This window comes from Dama dama, chromosome 2 (assembly GCF_033118175.1).
Source record: "Dama dama isolate Ldn47 chromosome 2, ASM3311817v1, whole genome shotgun sequence".
Lineage (NCBI taxonomy): Eukaryota > Metazoa > Chordata > Mammalia > Artiodactyla > Cervidae > Dama > Dama dama.
The window spans coordinates 32,997,233-33,025,157 of NC_083682.1; the positions used below are offsets into that span (position 1 = coordinate 32,997,233).

The 27,925-nt window shown below is 37.0% G+C and overlaps 1 protein-coding gene across 4 annotated transcripts in view; it reads right to left on the reverse strand.

Annotated features, from left to right (window-relative positions):
* The window catches only part of NARS2 (asparaginyl-tRNA synthetase 2, mitochondrial), a 132,251-nt gene that overhangs the window by 17,993 nt on the left and 86,333 nt on the right, over positions 1-27,925 (reverse strand). For all 4 annotated transcript variants that reach the window (XM_061168357.1, XM_061168347.1, XM_061168371.1 and 1 more), the window contains 3 exons: positions 9,372-9,504; positions 4,940-5,038; positions 4,805-4,842 (listed from right to left, as the gene is read on the reverse strand). In XM_061168357.1, the coding sequence (XP_061024340.1) occupies positions 4,805-4,842; positions 4,940-5,038; positions 9,372-9,504 (270 nt within the window). The remainder of the gene's footprint in view (positions 1-4,804; positions 4,843-4,939; positions 5,039-9,371; positions 9,505-27,925) is intronic.

Consider the following 27,925-nt stretch of genomic DNA (forward strand, 5'->3'; position numbering starts at 1 on the left):
GCCAAACTAAAAATTCAACAGTTTGAATAGGTGATATATGCATATGGTTAAAAAAAATCAAGATGAATAAAACAGTATACATCTTCATTCCACCCCTTTCACATAGCTACTTAGTTCCTCTCCTCATACACAATCATTGTTACTGGTTTCCTGTGTACTCCTCCAGAGGGCTTCATGCATCTCTAAGCAAATACTGATACTCAATTTCCCCGTTTTAGAGATGGCAGCTGTAGCATAATGCTACAGCATACACATCATACACACTTTTAGATCGTTTCTTGCTCAATATATCTTGCAGATATTTACACATCAGTACATGAAGAATTTTACCTTTTGAACTATTACATAACATTCCACTATGTGGATATATCCTATTTAGTCAAACCAGTCTTCTACCAATGGGTATTTCAGCTGGTTCCAATCTTTTGTTATGGCAAATCATGACCGCATATATCTAATATATGCTTCCCGGACAGCTCAGTTGGTAAAGAATCTGCCTGCAATGCAGGAGACCCTGGTTTGATTCCTGGGTTGGAAAAATCCCCTGGAGAAGGGATAGGCTACCCACTCCAGTATTCTTGGGCTTCCCTTGTGGCTCAGCTGGTAAAGACTCCGCCTACAATGTGGGAGACCTGGGTTCAATCCTTGGGTTGCGAAGATCCCCTGGAGAAGGGAAAGGCTACCCACTCCAGTATTCTGGCCTGGAGAATTCCATGGACTGTATAGTCCATGGGGTCACAAAAGAGTTGGACACGACTGAGCAACTTTCACTTCACTTCACATGCTCACACAAATTTTGAACATGGGAAAAACAGAATTGTTGGGTTCAAGAGTACTTGGATCTTGGAGTTTTTATAACTTTGAAAGACACTGCCAAAGATATTGTCCATTCCCCTTTTATAGGGTTACACCTATTTATGCCCACTAGTAGTATATGAAGGTGTTTCTCTATCTCCTCTGCAACAGCATTTTGCATGACTAAAAACAAAAATCTACAAGCTTTCTGAAGACCTTTGAGCTAAAATAATAACTTACTTTTTTTTAGCTCAACCCAAACTTATTCTCTGAAGCAAAAACAAAGTTCAAATTTATAACTACTAACTGGAAAGAGCTGTGTCATAAAGTACAAACAGACCTCCCAAAGCTATGTTTTGAGTGATAGGTTTTTAAGATGGAAATTCTACTCAAGCAAAAATTGAGTATTAAATAACAGATAATTTCTAAGTTAGAATGGTGTTGGTGTTGATAGTAGTAATGCTTTTTAAATGAGCATTTTATAGGAGGGAAATTGAAGCTTAGAGAGGTTCGGTAATTTGCCAAAAATCACTCATGTAAGTAAGAAGTAAAGGTTGGTGTGCTGACTCCAGAGTCTAAGCTTTTAACTCCTGAGATGACGCCTAAACCACTTGTAGTTTCATATGTTCTATCAAAACAAAACATAATGGGCCCTGGGTTACCCCTCTGACACTACCACTTACTAGCTATGTAAATCACTTCATCTCAATGAAGGTATTCTATAAACTGTCATCTTTATTTAAAAAAATCTAAAAATACAAACATTAAAAAATTAAGTATTTACACTTATAAAATAAGGACACAGGGCTATATTGTCTTAGTTTTTTTTCTGCTTAGATATTCTATTGTTCTGTTCCATCAATTACTTCATATGATCTATTCATTATATTGAGAAATATAAGAGCAGTCAAAAAGGGAAGCACTAGAATCTTGTACCATTGATACATTACAGGTACAATATCAAGAAAAAAAAAAGACTCTTTGTGTCTAACTAGCTCTCCTTATTCTAAATGTTCTGCAATACTCTGCCTATATCTTAAATTGAGGCAGAACTTTCAAGTTCAAATTACAGTTCTGACACTGTTAATCCTTAATGGTCTTCAGCAATTCTCTCTACTTTTTCTTGGTTATGCATGCGTGCGTGCTTAGTTGTGTCTGACTCTCTGTGACCCCATGGATTGTAGCCTGCCAGGCTCCTTGGTATGTATAGGGAATAATATTTCTTCTCCTTCCCGGAAACTATTTCCAAAGTGCTTTGAACTCTGAGAATCATGTAATTTACATATTCCCTCTGGTTGTTCTGTCCCCTCTTTGTTTCTCGCTGCTGGGACCTCTCTTATATGCTAATGAAGTCAACAATGCATTTAAGAGGATTTCATAATATTTTAATTAACGTCTTTAGATGTTTTGTAGGAGGGTTTTCAAGTTATTGAGTTTTTGACATATTGCTTAAGCAGCATTTGGCCATTTCAACAAAATTACTCAAGTTATCACTTTTGAGATGAGAAAACTGAAGCCTAATCACTCAGAGTTGTTGTGAAGATAAAATGAACTTCAGTATATGTAAAGTTTATCACTGTCTGGTACATAGTAAATATTCAATAAATAGTGGATATTTTCCCTCCATCTAATATCTTATTCATTAGATAGGAGCTGGATAACTTCTCTCAAGATCTGCCTGATTCTCTGTTACCAGTACAGGTTCCTCGAAATGCCCAATTTACTTCTTTCCTTATCTACTTAATTAAAACTTTTATCAATATGCTTATGTCCAGAACTCTCCTGTACACTCCAGATCTGGACACTCAAACTGCCTACCTGACATCTACAAACAGACATCTGAATGGATCTCAATCATAACGTGACACCTCATGGGAATGAGCCTGTTATCACCCTTCTCTTTCCGCAACCCCCCTGCTACTCCTTCCTCTGTCTCCATTTCCACAGCTGTGTAAGTCAAAGGCCTTTAAGTCACTCTCTTTCTCTCTTTCTCACTCTCAGCAAAATGTTTGCTCTATCTTTAAAACCTATCCTGAATAGGACCATTTCTCTCTCCCTCCACTGTCACCATCCTGGTCTGTGACGGTTAACTTCATGTGTCAAGTTGGCTGGGATGCAGTAACCAGATATTTGGTCAAATATTCAGGATATTTCTGAGTAGGTGTTTTTTGGGATGAAGTTAACATTTAAATCAGTGGATACTGACTAAAGAAGATTCCCTCCCTAATAACATCTAGTTTGAAGGCCTTACTAGAGCAAAGAATGGCCTCCTCCAAGAAAGAAGCAATCTGCCAGCAGACTGCCTTTGACTTGCTCTTCCCTAAGTCTCCAGCCTTCTGGACCACTCCAACAGATTTTGAATTTGCCTAGTCTCTACAAATATGTGAACTAATTCCTTAAAATGTTCTTTTCCCACTTATCCATATAGCTAGTTCTCTTACTTTACTTTCTCGAGATCTTTACTCAAAAGTCATCTCAGTGGGATCCTCCCCACCATGCTATCTACCATTTCTATCTCCTCATTCTTCCTTTGTCATATCTTCTATCTCTTTTTTGGTTCTCCCCCCTAAGTATTACTCATTTTCACAGATTATATGTTTCACATTTTTATCTTGTTTCTTGGCTATTATTATCTCCACCAGGAATGTAAGCTTAATGAAGGCATGAAGTTTTATCTGCTTTGTTCATTGCTTTAAAAACAGTTTTTAGATGCTAGAACAATGCCTGGCATATAGTAAATATTCAATATATATTTAAGTAAAGAAAAAGTCTCCAAAGTCTTCACTTGTACTTCACTGCCCTTTGCTTCTCTACCACAGGGCTCCTGACTCTTCCCTTCTTTGCTATTCCCACATTAGCTGCCTTGTTCTTGGTTCAGGGTTAACAATTCATCACTTTTAACTTGTAGTCTGCAGGTCTATGTTACTACCTGATTCTCAGCTCAGTTCAGTGTGCCAAGTTTTTCTTATTTCCCTCCTCAAGGATAGGTTGGATTCTTTATTCTCTTAGAACAGAAACTTGTTAAACTTAAGATGGCAAGGGAAAAATGATACTAACTACTTTGAGAGACAATCTTTTACTCCTTAGAGCATCAACCTTGCTTCCTTGATAGACTGTAAATACCTTGAATACTAAGTTTTTTAAAATTTGCTTTAATTGGAGGATAATTACTTTATAATATTGCGATGGTTTTTGCCAAACATCAACATGTATAGGCCATAGGTATACATGTGTCCCCCCCATCCTGAATCCCTCTCCCCATCCTATCCCTCTAGGTTGCCCAGAGCACCAGCTTTGGGTGCCTGGTTTCATGCATTGAACTCACACTGGTCATCTATTTTACATATGGTAATGCTGAATACTAAGTTTTATGTAAATTGTTTGTATTAGATATAAGAAGTTATTTGCTGTTTTTCCCATATCAAGTATGTGTTTCATAATAAACTGTGAAAAGAATAGCCTATCTGATTAATATGACTGGTTGACTAAACAACCAGTTCAATATCAAATGCTATATAACAGGATTACAGTGAAAATGAAGCAATAATGTATGTGCAGTATTTATAATATGGATTTTTAGGTTTTAAGAAATTGGCTTAAAAAACAGTTCAGAATATATTTTCAGATTTTAGCAAGCAAAGGCAAAGAAAAAGAATGAAGATTGAAACAGAGAAAAACGGAGAGGCAAGCATTACGTGTATCTTAAAAGCTTATTTTTTAATCAAGCTTGATTTTGATTACTAAAGAATTAGTCTGAATTGCAGTAATACAGCTAATAATTATCATGTTCATTTATCTTGCTAAGATTTATTCATTTATTTATTCATGCAACATTGATCATCAACTATGAACCAGACACAAGAGCTATAACTATCATTAAAATACAAGTGTTCCTTGAGTCTAGGGAGTATGATAAGCAGATAAACAAACAAAAAGAATTTAATACATAATAAATTTAATTTATGATAAATTATGAATAAAGTTCAGAGAAAGTATAATATCTACTTACATTAGAAAGTTGTTTTTTAGCATATGTTCTAATCTGTCCTTCATAAAAAAAGAAAAAAAGAGGAATTTACTAAATGCAATTAGAGTCATTACAGGTAATTAACATAGTGAGGGCTTTATCCACAAAACTAATTACCTTTTGTCCAGGAGCTATGAATTTGTGACAGAGTTCAACATCTTTAGGACAATTTGAGAGAACTGTCATTGCTGTAGTCTTGAAGAGGCTCTCCATAACCTAAGAGAAATGATACAGAATTGCCTGACATGTAAGTTTCATGAAAAAACCAGCTTAGGGCTCTGCAGGGACTACCCTCCAGGTTTTAGCAACTCTAAAGCCATTAGGCCTCTTACTTCCTGAGTATACTGCAGCAAGTTAATTCAGTTTTCAGACTGATTAAAAGAAACATCACAACTTCTTCTCAGAGTAGGAGGGAAAAAAAGACAGAAAGAAAAATGTCTGAAGTTTTTGTTAACAGTTTCAATAGCAGTAATGAAGTGAGCTGTCAAATGAGCAACTAAAACAAACTGATGCCTCAATTTCAGTCTACTCGCTTGTAGAATCAGAGCAGTAATGGTACCTGTTTTACAGGACTGCTGTGAGAATTAAATGAGATAATACATGCAAAAGACTTAGCTCAGTGCCCAGTCCAGAGGCGCACACAACCAACACCAGCTGTCGTGAAGAGTGCAACATTCTGAAAAGTGCTTCATTCAGTCATTGACAAATGAAAGTAAACTTTAAGATTATAGAAGAAATGAGATCTAGCTTCATCCAAATACAACACATTTTTGCTTTGCTAAAGCGTAAAGTAAAAATAATAAAGATCAAATATGACACAAATCAGTATATAAGATTTCATTCTACCAGGGATGTCTGTAAGTCTCTCAGGGGAAAAATTTGTTCTTAGAAGAAAAAAGTGACTGGAATGGAAAATATTTCTAAAATATTTTTAATCCAAACTAAAATTCTTGTTTTGAAGTCAATGAGATCATACTGTGATTTCCAAATGTGTCCTCATAAAGAAATACATGCTAAGTCCAGGCTGCCCCACCAGACAGTTGTTTCCCTTTGCTCTCTCAATCACCAGACACCCTATCAATGCTGCAAATACAGTGGGGCTATATAAGTGTCTGAGTAATTTAACTGATCAGCTATAGCAAAGAACTTAATTATCAAGTAACAACTAGTTAAGATTTATGTACGTATAGAAAATATTTTGGGCTTCCCTGGTGGCTCAGTTGATAAAGAATTCACCTGCACTGCGGGAGACCTAGGTTCGATCCCTGGGTTGGGAAGATTCCCTGGAGAAGGGCATGGCAACCTATTCCAGTAATCTTGCCTGGAGAACCCCCATGAACAGAGGAGTCTGGCTGGCTACAGTCCATGGGGTTGCAAAGAGTTGGACAGGACTGAGCAACTAAACATACACATAAAATATTTTATACTTCTTTTTATATTATTTTATATTACACATGTATTTTATAGAAAAGTAAGGAATAACTTGATGAAAGAAGAGCAAAACAAGGCTAAAGGTGTTTTACTTTGAGGCTATATCACCTTCAATCCAGCAGTGAAATAAAGAAATCACTAAGTAACTAAATGATTTATGAAGGGTTATATCTCTCAATCACTGAAAAAAGCCAATGCATTTTGGGAGGAAAAAAACACGTAAATTGGAGAGTATGCTTACACTATTGAGAGACATAATATACCTATTTGCAAGATAAAGACTTTGCCACTAGGCTGGTAAAACAGTATCTTTGATGAGCAGTATATTTCCATTTGAAGAAGAAAACCACTGGCTCTTCTAACCTTGACTTTCAGACTATGTTTTGTGAATATATTAAAGAAAACAGAAACTTAACTCTTCAGTTAACATAACTTAACTCTTCAGTTAACATAATCCTCAGAGGTTTTAAAAAATATATTATTCAATAGCACTGAAATATCATAGTACTATTTAAGTGTTTATACTTCATAAGAAGAAAATATTCCTTGTTACAATACTGATTTAATATTTAAGAGACTGCTCTTCATCAAGGTAATAATTTCCACAGAATTCAATTTATCAAAGGGAGAAAATTAAAACAAGCAGAAGATTACTTTGGGAGGAACATATTTTTTTCTTTTATCTTTAGGAAAAGGTTTATATTTCAATTAATCAAACTATTCAACAGTGTATATCCACAGAGTATCGCTCAGTGGAGCAGCAAATAATTAAGAATCAGTTACAGAATATATAATTATAGAGCAAAGATTACAATGTTTAATTAATTCTAACATAACCATGTCTATTGTCTTTATGAACTTTCCCTCTGGTTTTATGTTGGGGCAGTGGAGAAATAGGAGGTAAAAGGTGTGGTTCCATTCTCTACAATACTCTCCTGAGCCAAAGAGTAATAAAGAATTGGGTGATAAGCTAAAACTAAAAGGTGATTAAGGAATTTTACTGACTCCATGAGGCTCATATTCTGAATCCCTAAATCTGGAAAGGCGTTACTCAACAGTGTTACTATTAACATTTTTGGCTAGATAATTGTTTGTTGGGGGGGAAGAGGCTGTGTACTGTCGATGTTGAACAGCATCCTTAGCCTTTATCCCCGAGATGCCCAGCGGCAACCAGTCTTCCCTGCTCCTCCCCCATTCCCAGGTAGGGACAAACAAAAATGTCCCTGGGGAACACTGATCTAGAGAAACCAAGGAGAGACAGTAAAGGAGTGTATGTAATAAGACACTGTGGGGTGTGGTCAGCATACCCCCTCAGGACCAAGATCTTTATCTGCTGGGAATATTAACTGCTGATGGTTCATAGTTGGGTCCTTCTTCAGCAACTGTCCAGACCAAGAGTGTTGTCTTACCCACACAAAGTTACAACTAGTCCCAGGCTACCTCGTGTCCAATGACTGGCTAACAGGGGGAAGCACTTGCTTTCCCATGGGACACCATGAAGGGCAATTCTAGCTTCCAAGGTCCTCACAGAATTGGCAATGGCCTCTGTAAACACATTACAGTTCAACTTTTCCTTCTGTTCAGTGGTGCTGTCTTCCTTTCCTTTCCAGATATTTCTCTAGAGAGCATTCCCCAGTACTATCTACACACAAATCTCTGCTTTAGGGTTTATTTACTAGGAAATCCAACTTAAGATAGGATAATAAAATTGTGACTCCATTCTGTTAAGAGGAAAAGGTAGTATTTCTGTTTTAAGTGGAACTGGGTCATTTACTGGGTAAGAGTAGAGATGAATAGAAGAATTGATACAAATTTCTAAAATAAACATATTGTAATTAGAAAATCAAACTAAGATATTAACCAAAATGGTAATGGAGAGAGAATTCATAGTAACAGTTAACAAATTCTGGATACTTACTAAGTATCAGGAACTATCCTAAGTGCCTTATAATATTATCGGCCTAATCCTATGAACTACCCCATGAAGTAGGTATTATTATTCCCATTTTTTAGATGAAGAAATTGAGGCTCAGAGAAATCAAGTCCCATGTCTAAGGTCACACAGTCAATAAGTGACAGAACTAAGAATCAAATCCTGGTCCATCCAACTCCAGAGCTATGTTCTCTCTATGGATTATGGCCACAGCCTCCTGAAAAGTCTCCCATCCTTGTCTTTGTCTCCTTCTAAATCATTCTTCATCATTCATCATTCTTCATCATGCTGCTAGACAGGTATTTCTAAACTGTAACACTGACCATGGCCTTTCCTCGCTGGGAACTCTCTCTTCTTTATCTTTTGTATTAAGTTCAAATCCCTCAGCATGGCATTTAAATACAAACTCTTTCTATCATGATCTGACTCTTGACTATCTCTCCAGCTTCATTCCTGTTCCAGAGTTCTGGCAGCTCCTGTGGATGCGTTCTCATATTATAGCTATAGACATGTTTCTCTAACTATAAAGATGCTTTGTTTATTTGCTTAGCAAATACCAAAAGCTACTATTTACTAAGCCTGCTTTATGCCAGACCCCATACTTAGTGCTTTACACTATATATATAGTCTTTCATTTGTTGCTGCTCTTTTACTTGGTGACTACTAAGTTGTGTGTCTCTGCGGCCCCATGGACTGTAGCCCGCCAGACTTCTCTTCCATGGATGGGATTTCCCAGGCAACAATACTGGAGTGGGTTGCCATTTCCTTCTCTAGGAGATCTTCCCCACCCAGGGATGGAACCCACATCTCCTTCATTGGCAGGCAGATTCTTTACTACTGAGCCACCACTGAAGCCCACTCTTTCAATTACTTCTCACAATAACCTAATAAAATAGCTACTATTTTTCTCATTTTACAGGGCGAATGCTAAAGATCACTATGGTTAGGTAACATAGCAAAGTTAATGGCAGAGTTTGGACATGAACTGAAATCGGTGTGACTCTTGTACTTTAAACTATTAGACTAACAGCATTTGGTAGATGTTGATTAAATTAAGTAGTTCTCTATCTTCTTCATTCTGTGAACACCTGTAAGGCACCAATGTCTGAGGTAAAAATGTATACATAAGCTTTAATGTCACGGATGTCTGATATTTAGAAACTATTTTAAAACCTGAGTACCTACCTGCATGAGATCTTGAAGGCTCTCCAGAAAAGAAATCTCTGCTTCTACCATATAGAACTCTGCCAGGTGCCTCCGGCTCTGAGAATTCTCTGCTCGGAATGTTGGACCAAAGGTAAACACTTGAGTAAAAGCTCTGCAATTCAAGATTAACAGTATAAAAATAGGATTTACATGATTAATTCTAAGTTTTAAAAATATTCAGTGAACGCTTAAGGAAAAAAAGTTTTCTGCCTCTGCCTTGTCCACAAATCCACATTAGCTGCTGTATTTCTTTAATGGGTGATAATAATAGTTTCCTTAAAAATGTTACATTTATAGAAACCATTTTATCCCAAAGGAACTTGCAAATGTTTTACAAACCCTACAGCTTACTAAATATAGACGTATAACCACTTCTGGGCGCACTCCACTGCAGCTGCCTTAAAGAGCAGACAAGTACATTTCACAGCAATGGAGAACAAAGTCAAAGACACAGCCCACAGCCCAAGAAGCCACACAGAGAATCTAGACAGCAACAGTTAAAATCAGAATTTCATGTGGATGAGGCGAGTCAAGCATTTTCTAAATATGTGAAAAAGGAGTATCAGATAAGCATGGCAACTTGCCTTGTTAGGCTTACTCAAGTCCTTTATGCCCACTCAAGAGTTTCATTCAGTGTTGAATGACCCCTGACATTTGAGGGGTGGGGTGGATTTTCAAGAACTGTCTATTTTAACTGTGGTTTTCAAGAAGGACTATAGCTCAACAACATAAATGGAAAAAAAAATTATTTTTTTCATGTCCTGCATAGAAGTGGGCATGATACCTTCATTCTTTAATATTTATAGTGTCCTTCATATATGAAAAAGGTGACAACTGGGACTAGACCAACCATGTATGAACAAATGAGTATTTCATGAGGCCATGTACTCTTTGAATTGTAAGGTTTCGTTGGAGCAAAATAAGAGATCTGGGGCTCCTTAGCTGTCACCCTGAACACTCTTCATTTGTCTGTCATCAGTCAGATAACATTAAGATCAGAAAATAGTACAGAAAACAGACAGGTTGTAGATATGTATATATCAGGGTTTTTGTTTTGTTTTGTTCTTTAAGTAAAGATACTCTAGGAGATTAAACAGTAAAACAATAATACCGGAAATTATGAGATTTATTTTTTCTTTCAAAGGCTATTTCAGTTAAGGCCTAGTTGGTAAGAAGCTTAGGAATTTATGTTTTGGTTCTACAGCTACCTTCCTGAGATCACGCACAGTTAACCTCTGAGAATCCTAGTTTTTCACGGAAGAACAAACAGTAAAAACTCAAAATTCCTACGGTAACCTCTCCCAAGATTCAGATCCAAACTTGTCTACTAGAATGTTCCTGAAAACACTGACCCTACCTTGTCCAAAATGAAAACTCCTGTTCCCCAAAACAAATGAAAAATAAAAGTGAACAATCCTGGTTTTCCTTTTACATTTTCCCCAGTTCTGTTAATCTCAGTTAACCCACCTCATCACCCAAACCAGATCCCCATCCCACCCTCACTGCCCACACGTTTCCTATCACATAATTCCAACTGTTCACACCTAGGAAAACTCTTGCAAATCTAGAGACTATTCCTTCCTCCTCCAAATACTTGTTTATTTATTTGGCTGTGCCAGGTCTCAGCTGCAGCACACGGGATCTTCAATCTGATCTTTGTTGTGGCATGCAGGAGCTTTTAGTTGCAGCATGTGGGATCTAGTTCCCTGACAAGGGATCGAGCCTGGGCCTACCCAGCACCGGGACCAGCAGGGTAGTCCCTAGAGACTCTTCTTTATTTCCCCAGATACCATCTTAGTGTCATCTCTTGTGTCTGGCTCCTGCCTTTCTTCCGCCAGTCCCAACTGTGGTAAGTTTTCAAATCCAAATCTGACTATATATCAGCCCTAATTTAAAAATCTTCAACGGTTGCCCCCTGCTCAACGGTTAAAATTCAAACTCCTAACTTGGACCAGACCTTCCTTCCCAAAGCCTTTCCTCCAGCACACTGAGGACACTCCTTACATGCCCTGCGTGCCTTAAGGCCTTTCCATTGGCTGTCTTCTGTCTGTAGTGCCCATCCCCTGTTCCTCCCTCTCCAATGGCAAATCTCCATCCATCCTTCAAGACTTAAATGTCACTTTTTCTTACCATATATCCCCAAGTTTATTGTTTCCTCCTTTATATGACTAACATTGTGTTTATGTATTTATTATATAAAATGTATCACTTAGAAATGTAATTATGCATTTTGTATCCTTTCCCCTCAAGAAACTGTGAAATTTTCTAGAGTGGGAATAATGTTTTATTCATTTTTGCATCTCCAGTGCCTATGACAAAACAGGTGCTCTAGTTGAATGAATGAGCAATGATGATGATGACAGGCTTCCTCAGCTGTGAAGTGGAAAAGCACAACATCCTCACAAACAGTAACATTACAAATAATGAACAGAAAAATACTCAGATGTATTTTACTGTAGCTGTCACACAATAACTAAAATGGATCAGAAAATTTAGGTCTGTCCCAACAATAAATTAAAAAATTACAGGGCCATGAGTTTCCAATATATGACTATGCAATCTCTAGGAAGGCTGGCAACAGTATATCTAAATAAATAAAGTGACATTTTTTCTGGCACTGTATCACAAGAAATTGCATATACAGATACGCACTAATGACAAAGGATATTCTACTGAGATTTTCCAGGGCATAAATAGAAACTCCATGGTACAGGAGAAATTTACTTTGAAGGCTCTAAGAAAGACTTCTAAGAAATGGACAGCTATCATCCTGAAATACAAGGAAGGCCAATGGGATTGCTGTTCAAAAGTGACATATTATATGTATCAAGGTACCAGATACAGAGAAAACAGTGATCTAAAACTACTACAGATTCAAGTCACAAGGGCATCTGCTTCTCACATGGATAGGGAAACTCTAAGATGAGCAGCGTCAGTGATTTTTAAAAATGGTTAATGATTTTCTCTTGCAATAAACATAGAGGTGCTTCCGAGGTGGCTCTGTGGTAGAGAATCCACCCGCCAATGCAGGAGACCTGGGTTCCATCCCTGGGTCGGGAAGATCCCCTGGAGAAGGAAATGGCAAACCACTCTAGTATTCTTGCCTGAAGAATCCCATGGACAGAAGAGACTCACGTGCTACGTGATTCTTGCCAAAGAGTCAGACACAACTTAGCAACTAAACAACATAAAATATAGAAGATGAGGGATTTTTATTTTGGTAAGGATCAGATTCTAATTGTGGTGCTCAAAAATTAAGTATTTCTCTAATAGAGTAAGTAAAAATCAATGGTCAGGGTGCTTCCTCTGAATTACCAGAAAGATAAAAAGAGCTGGAATGCATGCTGAAAAATTCCCTAATTTCGCAACTAGTCTTTAAGCAGATAAATGTTTAAATAATTCAGTAAAGATAACCCTATGTCAGCATCCAGTGTTTTATTTATTTATTTATTTTTTAACTGAAGGATAATTGCTTTACAGATTGTTGTTGTTTTCTGTCAGACGCATCCAGTGTTTTATCATAAAGCAGCTGTAGCAGCAGCAGGAGGAGTGACAGTGGTCACCATTAGCAAGAGCTCCTTTTGGACCAACCGTTAGTTCTGAGAACCGTATAGTTAACTCCTGTATCATTAACTAAATATATATTGTTACTTCTATTTTCCAGGCAAAGAAACAGAAGTTCAGAGAGGTTAGGAAACTTCCCCAAAAGTCATTGAGTCATAGCCTAATAAGTGGTGGAGGCCAGATTCAAATCTAGATCTGACTCTTAATGATTATAGCCTTAACTGTGATATTAAATTAATGATGCTCATAACCAAACATGGACAAACCCAGGAAACAGGAGAGAAAAGTTTGTAATATGTGCCTGCCCCTGATCCCCTTTCTCAAAGATAGCTAGGGTGAGTGGTTTGGTTTATTGTGAATAGCTTATTTATGTGTTAAAACCATAGCTCTCTAAAATAGGTTGCTCTCATGTAAATAATGAGAAGATAAATTTTAATCAATATTTTGTAACTTTCAGCAGGTCATTCAGTCTTTCTGGTCTTCAAATTCTTACATGAGTGGGAGATAGGGGCAGTTTGGCATTATTCTCTAGTATCTTTTACAAAAATTTTGTTTCTAGGTCCCTGTGAAATTGCTATGTTTTAAATTTATCCTGATTTCCTTTTTTTCCTCTATCTTCCACACACATGAAAGTGGTTTGCAGCAAGGCTTGGCCCAAGCAATAGTTAAAATAATATCTGAGAACAAGGCCATTTCTAAAATAAGATACAAAACCAGGTGAAAGGCCAGTACTGCTGTGAGAAGAAACTAGCAGAAAAAACACTCAGCACTAAGAATCATTCTTGTGCCAAATTATGGAGAGAGGAAAGCTATATAAGGAAAGTCCATGAGCTTGGAGTTGATATTTAAGATAACAAAAGTACATTCAATACACATCAATTAAGATAGCTACAAAAATGGCTTTTTAAAAATAAAAAGTAAAGTTACCAAAAATAGGTTCTATAAAGGTCATTTTCTCCCTTGCATGGAGTTTTATGAAGCTGTAAACTGGTAAGTGGATTATTATAAAATAGTCACTGATTGCTTGGCCATTTATTCCTTCTGGCCCTAAAATTTAAGAGCTAATCTTTATATTTTGAAAGAAAAGAGGAATTACTGTTGTTTTTAGCTGAGGAAGAACTCATCATTTAGCATAAAAGGGATCAGCAACTTTCCCTAAGGCCACCCACTTCAAACCTTCTATCACTGTTCTACTTCATTCAGGAAATGTTCATTGAACTCAAGTGAACTCAAACACAGCTTTAAACAGGCTTTTAAAACAATCTTTGTCAAGTGGTATTCCCATCATCCAGAAAACAATCACCTATTTTACTATTGCTTTGTACCCACTGGGTAAGCAATACTGTGACGTACTTGTCATTCACTGCTTCTACATGCCTAACAGAGTGGACATCGGGCACCTCCTTTTCAGCTTTCCCCTTTCCTCTATCTTGCAATAATACACTTGGTGGAAGGGTTTATAAAGAGATGGAGCTCTCACCACTTCATTAATTCTTACCAAGACATCTTAGCGAGGAGGCACTCTAAAATCTAAAAATGTCTTCTTTATCACTATTGCTAAACATTTCTGCAAAATTAATTTTCCTTATTATGTCCTGTTGTTATTGTTTAGTCACTAAGTTGTGTCTGACTCTTGTGACCCCATGGACTGTAGCCCACCAGGCTCCTCTCTCCATAGGATTTACTAAGCAAGAATACTGGAGTGGGTTGCTATTTCCTTCTCTAGGGGATTTTTCCAACCCAAGGATCAAACCCATATCTCCTGTATTGGTAGGCAGGTTCCCTACCACTGAGCTACTAATATGTCCTAAGTATCTGATTTAGAACTGAATTTGAAGTCCAAGCAAATTTAACCTTAATTGTATGATGAGAGTCAAAGTTTGATAGAGCCTGACAACAGTCTTGCTAAAGGGAGTGGAGAGTTGCCTCCTCTGATGAGCATGTGAACTGGGGGAGGGATATTCGGCAGAGGGAAGACAAATCACACAGGTCCTGAGGTAGGAGAAAGCCTGACATCTTTAAAGGCAGAAGCATGTATATTATCTATGGTGAAACAGATCACCAGCCCAGGTGGGATGCATGAGACAAGTGCTCAGGCCTGGTGCACTGGGAAGACCCAGAGGAATCGGGTGGAGAGGGTGGTGGGAGGGGGGATCGGGATGGGGAATACATGTAAATCTATGGCTGATTCATATCAATGTATGACAAAACCCACTGAAAAAAAAATAAATAAAGGAAATAAAAAAATAAAATAAAATAAAGGCAGAAGTAGGCCAGCAGCAAGACGAATGGTAAGAGATGAGGTCAAAGAGGTAGGAAGGGATCGAACACAGAGGGTGATCCTTGTAAGCCACTGTAAGGAGAGTCTGGATTTTATTTACTACTCCTTGAAATATCTAACACTGACCTCACCTCAGTCATTTAATTAATTTTCAATTAATTACCTTTTGGCACACAGAATTCACCAATTTGTATCTCCTGCCCAGACTTCTCTAAGGTCTAGAAGCACACATTCAACTCTACTCAATCTTTCACTTGTCTCAAATAGAACTCATGCCTCCCTGACCCCTCACACTGGCTTCAGTCTTCTTCCAACTTTCTGGGTCTATCCTCCCATTAGGCATACCATGTACTACTGTTCATAGAGTCTTTTAAAATTTTTAGAAAATGACATATATGGATGTGACTATTTGCTTAAAGTCCATCTTTTTCACTAGATTGTAAATTTCATGAGTGACCTTATCTATTTTTTGATTCATTACAATATAGCCAGTTCTTAACCCAGTGCACAACACACAGCAGATAATCTAAACTTGTCAAACAACTCATTTTCTGTAAAATACGCTGATGCCCATACTTGGAATCTTTGAAACAGCACTGGGATGGGGGTGAGGACAGAGGAGCAAGAAGTGGAAGACGGTAAACAGAATATCAATTACTAAGCAAAAAATTCTGCTATTCCCTGAAATAATTTCTCATAGAAGGCACTAGGAGATAAAAGAATCAGTTTTTTGAAAAGACTCCCCACTTATTAGTTTTCGTGCTGTAGGCAACAAGTACACTTTTGAAAAGTACTGGATCAGAAGAACTTCTCTAATTAGCAAAGATTTTACTTTTTGAGAAACTAAAATATAACCACACGAAAAAAAATTTCCCTAAGTCCTATTCTATGTAAACGGAGAAGCACTTGATGTTTTGGCTTCTGCCAGAGTGGATACCAACAAGTTAAAACAATTATTGTCATTTCACTGTTCCTGCAATGATGGACTTTTCAGAGGATGGACTATATTTAGAAAAAGCATGTTTCTCCAGGATCAAATTTTGCTAATTTTTTTTTTTTGCCACTTTATTTTTTAATTGAAGGATAACTGCTTTACAGAATTTTGTTGTTTTCTGTCAAATATCAACAAGACTCAGCCATAGGTGCACCCATGTCTCCTCCCTCCTGAACCTCCTTCCCCATCCACCATTCCAGACTGTCACGGAGTCTGACACATTGTTTGAGTTCCCTGAGTCATAGGACAACTTCCCCTGGCTGGTATTTCACATATGGCCATCCAAGTGTCCATGTGACTCTCTCCATGCATCTCGCCCTCTCCCTCCTCCTCTCCCCCCAGGTCCACAGGTCTGTTTTCTACATCTGTTTCTCCACGGCTGCCCTGCAAATAAATTCATCAGTACCATCTTTCTAGGTTCCATATATATGCATCAGTATACAAAACATATATTTCTCTTTCTGACTTACTTCACTCTGTATAATAGGCTCTAGGTTTGTCCACCTCATCAGAAATGACTCAAATATGTTCCTTTTTATGGCTGAGTAATATTCCATTGTATATATATGTACCACAGCTTCTTTATCCATTCATCTGTCAGTGGACATCTAGGCTGCTTCCATGTTCTAGCTGTTGTAAAAAGTGCTGCAATTGACACTGGGGTAACATGCTTCTTTTTCAATTTTGGTTTCCTCAGGGTATATGCCTTAGAGTAGCATTGCTGGGTCATATGATGGTTTTATTCCTAGTTTTTTAAGGAATCTCCATATCATCTTCCATAGTGGCTGTATCAATTTGCATTCCCACCAGCAAAGCAAGAGGGTTCCCTTTTTTTCCACACTCTCTCCAGCATTTATTGTTTGTAGACTTTTTGGTAACAGCCATTCTGACTGGTGTGAGGTGGTCTCACACTGTAGTTTTGATTTGCATTTCTCTAATAGTGAGCGATGTTGAGCATCTTTTCATGTGTTTGTTAGCCATTTGTATGTCTTCTTTGGAGAAATGTTTATTTAGGTCTTTGAGAAGATAAACAAAGCTGACAAACCATTAGCCAGACTCACTGAGAAAAAAAGGGAGAAAAATAAAATCAACAAAATTAGAAATGAAAGAAGAGAGGTTATAACAGACAACACAGAAATACAAAGAATCAAAAGAGAATATTATGAGCAACTATATGCTAATAAAATGGACAACCTAAAGGAAATGGACAGGTTCTTAGAAAAGTGCAACCTTCTAAGACTGAACCAGGAAGAAACAGAAATTATGAACCAGCCAATTACAAACACTGAAATAAAACTGTGATTAAAAATCTCCCAAAAAACAAAAGTCCAGGACCAGATGGCTTCACAGGGGAATTCTATCAAACATTTAGAGAAGAGCTAGTGCCTATTTTTCTGAAACTCTTCACAAAAATTGCAGAGGAAGGAACACTGCCAAACTTAATTCTATGAGGCCACCATTACCCTGATACCAAAACCAGGCAAAGACAACACACAAAAAAAGAAAATTACATGCTAGTATCACTGATGAACATAGATGCAAAAATCCTCAACAAAATTCTAGCAAACAGAATTCAACAACACATTAAAAAGCTCATACACCACGATCAAGTCAGGTTTATTCCAGGGATACAAAGATTCTTCAATACACACAAATTAATCAGTGTGATATACCATATTAACAAATTGAAAGATTAAAAATCATATGGTCATCTCAATAGATGCAGAAAAAACCTTTGACAAAATTTAGCACTCATTTATGATAAAAATGCCTCAAAAAATGGGTAAAGAAGGAACCTACCTCAACAGACTAAAGACTATATATGATAAGCCCACAGCAAATATTATTCTCAATAGTGAAAAACTAAAACATTGCCTCTAAGATCAGGAACAAGACTAGGGTGTCCACTTTTACCACTATTATTCAAGATAGTTTGGAAGTCCTAGCTACAGCAATTAGAGAAGAAAAACAAATAAAAGGAATCCAGATGGGAAAAGAAGAAGTAAAACTCTCACTGTTTGCAGATGACATGATACTATACATAGAAAACCCAAAAGAAACTATCAGAAAATTACTAGAGCTAATCAGTGAATTTAGCAAAATCGCAGGATACAAGGTCAATATACAGAAATCACTTGCATTCCTATAAACAACAATGAGAAATCAGCAAAAGAAATTAAGGAATGAATCCCACTTACCATTGCAACAAAAAGAATAAAATATCTAGGAATAAACCTCTTAAGTAGACAAAAGAACAGTAGATGGAAAATTGTAAGACACTGATGAAAGAAATCAAAGATGATATAAACAGATGGAGAGATATTCCATGTTCCTGGGGAGGAAGAATCAATATTGTGAAAATGACTATACTACCAAATTCAATCCACAGATTCAATGTGATCCCTATCAAATTACCAATGGCACTTTTCACAGAACTAGAGCAAAAAATTTCACAATTCATATGGAAACACAAAGTCCCTGAATAGCCAAAGCAGTTTTGAGAAAGAAGAATGGAGCTGGAGAAATCAATCTTCCTGAGCTCAGGCTATACTACAAAGCTACAGTCATCAAGACAGTATGGTACTTGCTAATTATTTTGACTGTGTATTTGTCCTCACATTTTCAATGAGATACTACAACCATCTTTTCAAAAAAGGTATACATTTTGCAAGTGAATCTATTTGTGTCTAGACCACCCTCCTGTAGTCTCTCATGTTTAGCAGTCCTTGCACTGCTCTCGCATGAAAGAGAGCATGTGAGAGCTTTAGGGACACGCACTGCACAGTGTTTACATGTTATTTAAGTCTACGAAGATTTCAAAGGTTACCTTTTCTGAAATCTTACACTATAGCAGAAGACGAGTCATTAAGACACTGAACTTTAAACAATGTCCTGGGCTCAAGTCCTGTACTGATGATCCTTACTTATTAAAGGTCATCATATTAATTAATCCAAAGTCTGTAATCCAAAGACCTAAACTGAAATTCTGGCTTCTCTGCTTATGAACTAGCCAGGTTAACTTCTTTCAGATTAAATTTTTCTATGTGAAAATGAAGTTAAGTATACATTTATCATGGGGCTATTATAAAGATGAAGTGAAACAAAATATGCATAAAGCTTAATGTAATGTAAACTTAATGTAGTATTAACTAATGTAATTAATATGGTAACTGGTTCAATAAACAGGTATGACTATTTTTTGCTTTGTTTCTGTTTATGTCTCCTTTCTTTCCAAAGGTCTATCATTCTCATTTCATTGGTCTCAAAATCTCTTTATAACTTTCAACCAGTGCAAAAGAGCTTTTGTTTATGTAGGCTATGTCTACCAATATTTACTATTAAAACTGAGAAATTTTTTAGACATTGTTCATTTAAAAACAAATGGTATAACCATCATATGTCATAAAAACATCTTTTTAATAAAACTTCTTAAGAGGAGTGGTATTGTTTTATATTTTTGTAAATTTTCTTCATATCTGGCTTAATAGAGGACAGCTGGATTCTCATATCTGCTTATGCATTCAATCTATTGTGTTATCATATGTTATGATGACTGGAAAACTCACTGTATACTCACTAAAGAACAGAAATGAAAATAACAAATACTGACTTAGGAATATTATGAAAATAATTTTCATCTCAAAGGACTTTCTCAAAGAGTCCTGGGCAGGGGGCAGACAAAACATTGAGACCCATCACATTAGGCAATGATTCTTAATAAACAGTATTAATTCTGGGCTCTACCTGTGGAGACTTACATTCAGAAAATCTAGGGAGGGTTCTGGCCATGAGTATATTTTAAAGTTCTACATGTAATGACTATGTGAACTCCTGATTAAGCAGCACTACCCTAAAAAATAGGTAAGAGCACTCATCAATATATTTTTTTAAAAGTTTGATGGCTATCATTCTTTAAATGGATATAATATATGCTAGTGAGGATGGGGGGGAACTCCTTATACATGCTGGTGGGAATGTAAAACTGTGTACTTACTGTGAAAAAGTCTGGTGATCCCTCAAAAAAATTATCATATGATCCAGCATTTCCACTCTGGAGTAAGAACACCAAAGAAATGAAAATAAATGATCAAAAAAAAAAAAAAACCCCTCTGTGTGTGTTAGTCACTCAGTTGTGTCTGACTCTTTTTGACCCCATGGTCTTGTCAGGCTCCTCTGTCCATGGAATTCTCCAGGCAAGAATACTGGAGTGGGTTGTCATTCCCTTCTCTAGGGGAACTTCCCGACCCAGGGATCAAACCCAGGTCTCCTGCACTGTAGGCAGATTCTTTACCATCTGAGCTACCAGGGATGCCCTCTCTATGTGTATGTTCAAAGCAGCATTTTTCACAACAGTCAAAAAACAGAAGCAATTGAAATGTTCATCAAAGCATTAGCAGATAAATGAGATATGGTATATTTATATGATGGAATATTACTTAGCCATGAAGAAAAACAAAGTACTAATATCCTACAATATGAATGAACCTTGGAAACATGATGCTAAATGAAGGAAGACAAATACAAAAGGCCACATATGGTATAATTTCCTTTCTGTGAAATATCCAGACTAGGCAAATCCAGAGAAACAGAAAGCAGAAGAGTGGCTGCCAGAGCTGGGGAGAAGAGGGAATGGCAAATGACTGCATCATGGGTATGTGGTTTCCTTCTGGAGTGATAAAAATATTCTGGGACTGTATAGTTTGTGCTGGTTATACAGTACCACTAAAAGTAAATTTCAGGTTATATGTACTGAATTCTATCACAATAGAATTTTTAAAAAGAAACTAATTGTCCAATAGGCACTTTACACATGTTTTATTTCATTCTTGCTACTCTATGAGGCAAGTGATTTCACTTTATTTACAGTGGAAGAAACTGAAGCTTAGACAATTTAAATAAGAAGTACAGAGCAGCACAGCAAAGGTGGTTTTAACCAGAGCAATTTGACTCCATGGCCCACTTTCTGCTGAGTTGCATGTGTGCACTCTTCAAGACTAACAAAAGTATAGCACAGATGATCAATGGTCTCACAATCCCGCAAAAGACTATCATGTGCTCCAAAAAAGAAGTTTTTGAGTGGATTTTGCCACTCTATACAAGGTCATTTCATTCCTGGTTGCTGTTTCCAATATACCTTTCTTCTTCCACTTGCTATCTCTGCATTTGCCACTTCCTACAATGTATAGCTCCTTTTGTCTCTCTTAGGTGTTACCTAGAGCCCCTCCTTAGTGGAAGGGGGAGAGTCATTTATAAGCTTTTATGGTCAATCAGGATACTTTTTCATTCCATTTTAGGTTACAAAAAAAGGATAACACATAACACTATAACACAGTAATACTGTGGGTCCTAAAAGGTTGAACATGAGTTACAACGAAGCTTTGTTAGAAATGCTTAAATGATCTAGAGCTGTGGTTTTATTACTTTAGCACTCATTAGAATCATGGAGGGCTTGTTATCACACAGCTTGCTGGACCCCACACTCAGAATTTCTGCTTTAGTAGGTCTGAGGGTAGGCCTGAGACAACTGCCAGGTGATGTTGATGTCCCTGGTCCAAGGACAACCCTTGGAGAGCCAGTGATCTAGAGTGGGTCTCAATCTTGGCTGCACAGAATAACCTATGGTACTTCAAAAAACAATGTTGCCCAGAAAAACCAATTAAATCTGTTTTTCTGGGGACTTGCACTAAAATCTGATGCATCTGTATTTTAAAAAAAAAGCTCCTCAGACACTATAACCACTGATCTAGACGTTCTAATTGTTAATTATGATTGAAGGTAAAACATACAAATAATACCCTTGTGGTTTCACAAAAAGGGTATGGTTTGTATAAAAGCTAGGGGACTACGAATGAAACAAAACATTTCTAATATTCTTGACAGATTCCAAATCAGAGCTTGGTCTATGAACATAAAAGCACCAAGGAACCATGGCAGACTAGGAATAGAGGCAAGATCCTTTCAAAGGAGCACTTAGCCTATAGAAATAATGCAGAAACATCTCTATTTCTCTGCATCCATTTCCCCCTAATTGGAACATGAGGAAACAGGTCAATGGAGGACAGAGTTATTGGATACTCTTCTGAATCTGTTTCAATGCCCAGTCATACACATATTGTTTATCCCACATCTACTACTCTACCAAGGGCTTCCCCAATGGCTCAGTGGGTAAAGAAACCGTCTGCAATGCAGGAGACACAGGAGGTGTGGGCTTGATTCCTGGGTTGAGAAGATCTCCTAGAGGAGGAAATGGCAACCCACTTCAGTATTCTTGTCTGGGAAATCCTATGGACAGAGGAGCCTGGCGGGCTATAGTCCATGGGGTTGCAGAGTTGGACATGACTGAGCATGAAGACGATGCTGCTCTGCCATACCAGGGCTCTTTCCCCCTCTTCTGATAAAATAACTCTCTGAAAGGCATTGATAACTTTAGAATTATTCAATAAACCATGCTTGCACCTTTTGTTAATATTCCATCTTAAAAAAATGCATAACTCTCAGAATCAGGCTTTTCTAGGCTCTTTACTCAAAATGAGAAAATTTAAGCCATTTTATTCATCATCTTCTGAAGAAGAGAATGAATGAATTGTTCTCCAGTGGTCATGGCTCCCTGAGAAAGAATATCCAAAACACATACATGATGAAATGGACACAGCCTTCATCTTTTGATTTGGCTTCACTTATAAATATGTCTGTAAAAGCCACAATGAAACAGTGAGTGTTGCAAAGAAACTAAAAACAAATATTCTTAACAGTATATTAATAGATCATGGAATGATCTACACAAAAGGTAAAGAGACTTTGGATTGAACTATCTGAGCAGTTGTTTTCAAATTCCCAAGCCATACCTAACTCTTTAACAGCTCTCTATAAAATCCATTATCAAAATAAACACATATTTTGGCTACGGGTGGGCATGTATGAAAGTTTGTGAGATACTTCTTTGTATGTTGTTGCTTTTGTTTACTCGCCAAGTCATGTCTGACTCTCTTGTGACCCCATGGATTGTCACCCACTCTTCTGTCCATGGCAATTTCCAGGCAAGAGTACTGGAGTGGGTTGCCATTTCCGTCTTCAGGGAATCTTCCTGACCCAGGGATGACACTCACATTTCCTGCATTGACAGAAGGGTTCTTTATCACTGAGCCATCCAGGAAGCCCAGTTTCTTGTAAAGTAGTCCCACTATCTGCCTAGAGTTCAAATGTTTTCACTGAATCTCACACTACACTGTCTGAAGAAGAATCAGGAGGAAAGTACAGAAGAGTCACCCAGTTGAAGACACTAAGAAAAGTCACTTAATGATGTTCCAGAAAAAAAAAAAAAAAACTTTAGGTTTTTATCTTTACTTCCCAATCTCCATAATTCATCAGTACTAAATCAGCTTTTTAAGGGTGAAAAAAGGATGGCTCAGGTTTTGTACATTCTCCAAATTGTACATTTTTGTGGCACTTTCGTTTACTATCCTATGAACCTGTCTCAAGTGCGAAACATAGATTTTATTTTTTCAGTGTAGGGATGTACTATGGGAGATCAAGTGGGGGTTGACTTCAGGAGAAATAAAAATAATATGAACATTAACCAGTATATGTTACTAAGCTTGTTACCAATTTCTACTGAAAGAAAGAAGCAAAATCCATGGCTGAGTTTCTTTATAAGCAATTTCACCTAAAGTAGCAAAGATGAAGTTTCCCTTTATTTTGTAGAAAAGGAAGTAAATTTAATTTGGTAAAGTAAAATACAAAGAAATGTTTCAGTGGTTTTCATGCATATAGTTTACAGGTGAATTTTTAAAATTTTGATTTTTCTTAAAAGACACTAAATTTCTGAATTCATACAAAGAAGAATTCATACCAACACCATGGGAATATAAAATGAAAATTCTGCTTTCATATAATGAGGGTACTTTAAAATATCTAAACAGATCCAACATATTATTACCCCAAGTTTGTTAATGCATTTTCTCTTGGGGGACTTTGTTCCCCTCACCTAGAACAGATTGATGAAATAAATTAAAATTAGAGGTGCAATTCAAGCCCACAGATCATATCAGCCAAGAAGAAAAAAATACTGTAGCCTAGAGTCTAGCTATGTGTCCTTTATGTTACAGTCTTCATTATCTACCATGAAATCATATTCATTTATTTCTTCAACAAATATATATTAGGCTACTGACCAATATGGGCTTCCCTGGGGGTTCAGTGGTAAAGAATCTGCCTGCCAATGTAGGAGATGCAGGTTCAAACCTTGGGTTGGGAAGATCCCCTGGAGAAGGAAATGGCAACCCACCTCAGTATTCTTGCCTGGGAAATTCCAAGGACAGAGCTTGATGGGTTACACTCCATAGGGTCACAAAAAAATCGGAGAATAAGTGACTAAACAACAACTAATCACTATGGAAAACACAGACATAAATTGGACACAGCCTTTACCTTCAAGGAACTTACAGACTATTAACAGTAGGGACATCACAAACCTAAATCTTCAAGCTACAATTATAAAATTCCTAAGGAAAGAAACAGAGAAGAAAATCTTTCACATTTTTTTGAATAAAATACAAAATTCATGAATCACATAAGAAAAAAAACTGATAAGGTATATACCAACAAAATGAAAAAACCCTGATCTGCAAAAGACAAGTTAAAAAGATGGAAACAGACAACAGACTGGGAGAAAGTAATTACAAAGCATAAATTTCATACAGGGCTAATATCCAGAATGTATAAAGAATTCTTACAACTTCAAAAACAGATGGAAAGATATACTGTATCTCTGGACTGGAAGAATCAATATTGTTAAAATGGCCATTCTACCCAAGGCAATCTAGGATTCAATGTAGTCCCTACCAAATTACCAATGGCATTTTTCACAGAACTAGAACAAATAATTTTAGAATGTGTATGGAAACACAAAAGACCCTCACTAGCCAAAACAATTCTGAGAAAGAAGAATAGAAGGAATCATGAAAAACTGAAGGAATCATGCTCCCTGGCTTCAGAATATAACACAGAACTGCAGTCATCAAAACAGCATGGTATTGGCATAAAAACAGGTACACAGCTCAACACAGCAGGATAAAAGGCCCAGAAATAAACCCACACACTTGTGGTCAATTAATCTACAACAATGGATGCAAGAATACACAATGGAGACAAGACAAGCTCTTCAATAAGTGGTGCTGGGAAAATTGGATAGCTACATACAAAAGAGTGAAATTAGAACATTCCCTAATAGCATATACAAAAATAAACCCAAAATAGATTAAAGATCTAAATGTAAGACAAGATACTACAAAACTCCTAGAGGAAAACTCTCAGAACACTCTTTGACTTAAGTTACAGCAATAATTTTTTGGATCTGACACCTAGAATAATTGAAATAAGAGCAAAACTAAACAAATAAGGCTTAGTCAAACTTGTAAGCTTTTGCACTGTGAAGGAAACCTAACAGAACAAAAAGACAACCTATGGAATGGGAGAAAATATTTGCAAATAATGTGACTGACAAGGGATTAATTTCCAAAATATATAAACAGCTCAATATAAAAAATAAAAACAACTCAATCAAAAAAATGGGCAGAAGACCTGAATAACATTTCTTTAGACATACAAATGGCCAACAGGCACTTGGAAAGATGTTCAGTGTCACTAATTATTAGAGAAACACAAATAAAACTACAATAAGAAACCACCTCACACCAGTCAGAATGGCCATCACCAAAAAATCTACAAACAATAAATGTTAGAGACAGTGTGGAGGAAAAGGAACCCTCCTACACTGTTGGTGGGAACGTGAATTTGTGTAGCCACAATGATAAAGTCTTGAGGTTCTCTAAAACACTAAACATGGAGTTACTATGTGAGCCAGCAATCCCAGTTCTGGCATATATCAGGAAAAGACTGTAATCTGAAAAGATACATGCACCCCAATGTTTACAGCAGCATTATTTACAATAGCTAAGACATGGAAGTGACTTAAATGTCCATTGACAGATGAATGGATAAGGAAGATGTGACACACACACAATAAAATACTACTCAGTCACAAAAAAGAATGAAATAATGCCATTAGGAGCAACACGGATAAAAATAGAGATTAAAAATATCATAGGAAGCTATTTATATGTGAAATCTAAAAAAAAAAAAGAGAGAGAGAAATGGAACTATTTATAAAACAAAAATAGACTCACAGACATAGAAAACAAGTTTATGGTTACCAATGGGGAAAGCAGTGTGATAGGGAGGGATAAATTAAGAGTTTGAGATTAACATATACATTCTACTATATATGAAATAAACAATAAGCACCTACTGTATAGCACAGGGAACTATATTCAGTATCTTGTAATAACCTATAATGGAAAAGAATCTGAAAAAGAATATACATATTCAGTTACATATATATTACTGAATCATACTGTTGAACCCTTGAAACTAACACATTGTAAATCAACTACATTTCTATCAAGAAAAAAGAAAAAGAACTCATAACTCCATAATAAGAAGACAAACAGCATAATAAAATGGGCAAATGAATTCAAAAGACAATTCATAAAAGATTTACAAATGATCAGTAAGCACACACACACACACACAAAATTTAACACTATTATCACAGACATGCAAATTAAAACTATAATGAGATACCATATACTTAGTAGACTGATTAACAAAATACAACACTGGACTTCCCCTGTGGCCCAGTGGTTAAGAATCCACCTGCCAATAAGGAGACACAGGTTCAATCCCTGGTCTGAGAAGATTCCACATATCTCAGGGCAACTAAGCCTGTACACAACTACTGAGTCTGCGCTCTGGAGCCTGCGAGCCACAAGTACTGAGCCCAAGTGCTGCAACTACTGAAGCCCTACAGCCAGTGCTCTGCAATAAGAGAAGTCACTGCAATGAGAAGCCTCCATACTGCAACTAGGGAGCAGCCTTTGCTCACTACAACCAGAGAAAGCCCACGCACAGCAATGAAGACCCATCACAGCCATAAATAAAAATATAATACCAATTTTTTTCAAAGATGTGGAGCAAACAGAACTTTTATACACTGTTGGAGAGTACAAGAATTTCAGAAAACTGTGTGGCAGTTTCTTCGAAAGTTAATCATACATTTATCATACGACCCAGAAACTCTTAGGAATTTACCAAAGGGAGATGAAAACTACATGAATATAATGGGCATATATGCATGAATTTCCACAGAGCTTCATTCATAATAGGCCCAAACTGGAAACAACCCAAGTGTCTACCAAAAGATGAATGAATTAACAAATTGTACATCCATGCAAAGGAATAATGTTCAGAAATTAAAAAGAACAAACCAGGGCTTCCCTGGGTGGCTCGGTGGTAAAGAATTCACCTGCCAGTACAGGAGACACGGGTTCAGTATCTCATCCAGGAAGACCCCACATGCGCAGAGCAACTAGACCCGTGTTCCACAGCCATTGAGCCTGTGTTTTAAGGCCTGGGAGCTGCAACTACTGAGTCCGTGGGCTGCAACTACTGAGGCCCACAGGCCCTAGACCCTGTGCTATGCAACAAGAGCAGTCATGGCAACAAGAAGCCTGTGCACTGCAACTAGAGAGGAGCTCCCACTCTCCCCAACTAGAGAAAAGCCTGCATATCAACAACGACTCAGCTCAGCCAAAAATAAATAAAAATTACAACAACAACAACAAAAAACCACTGGAT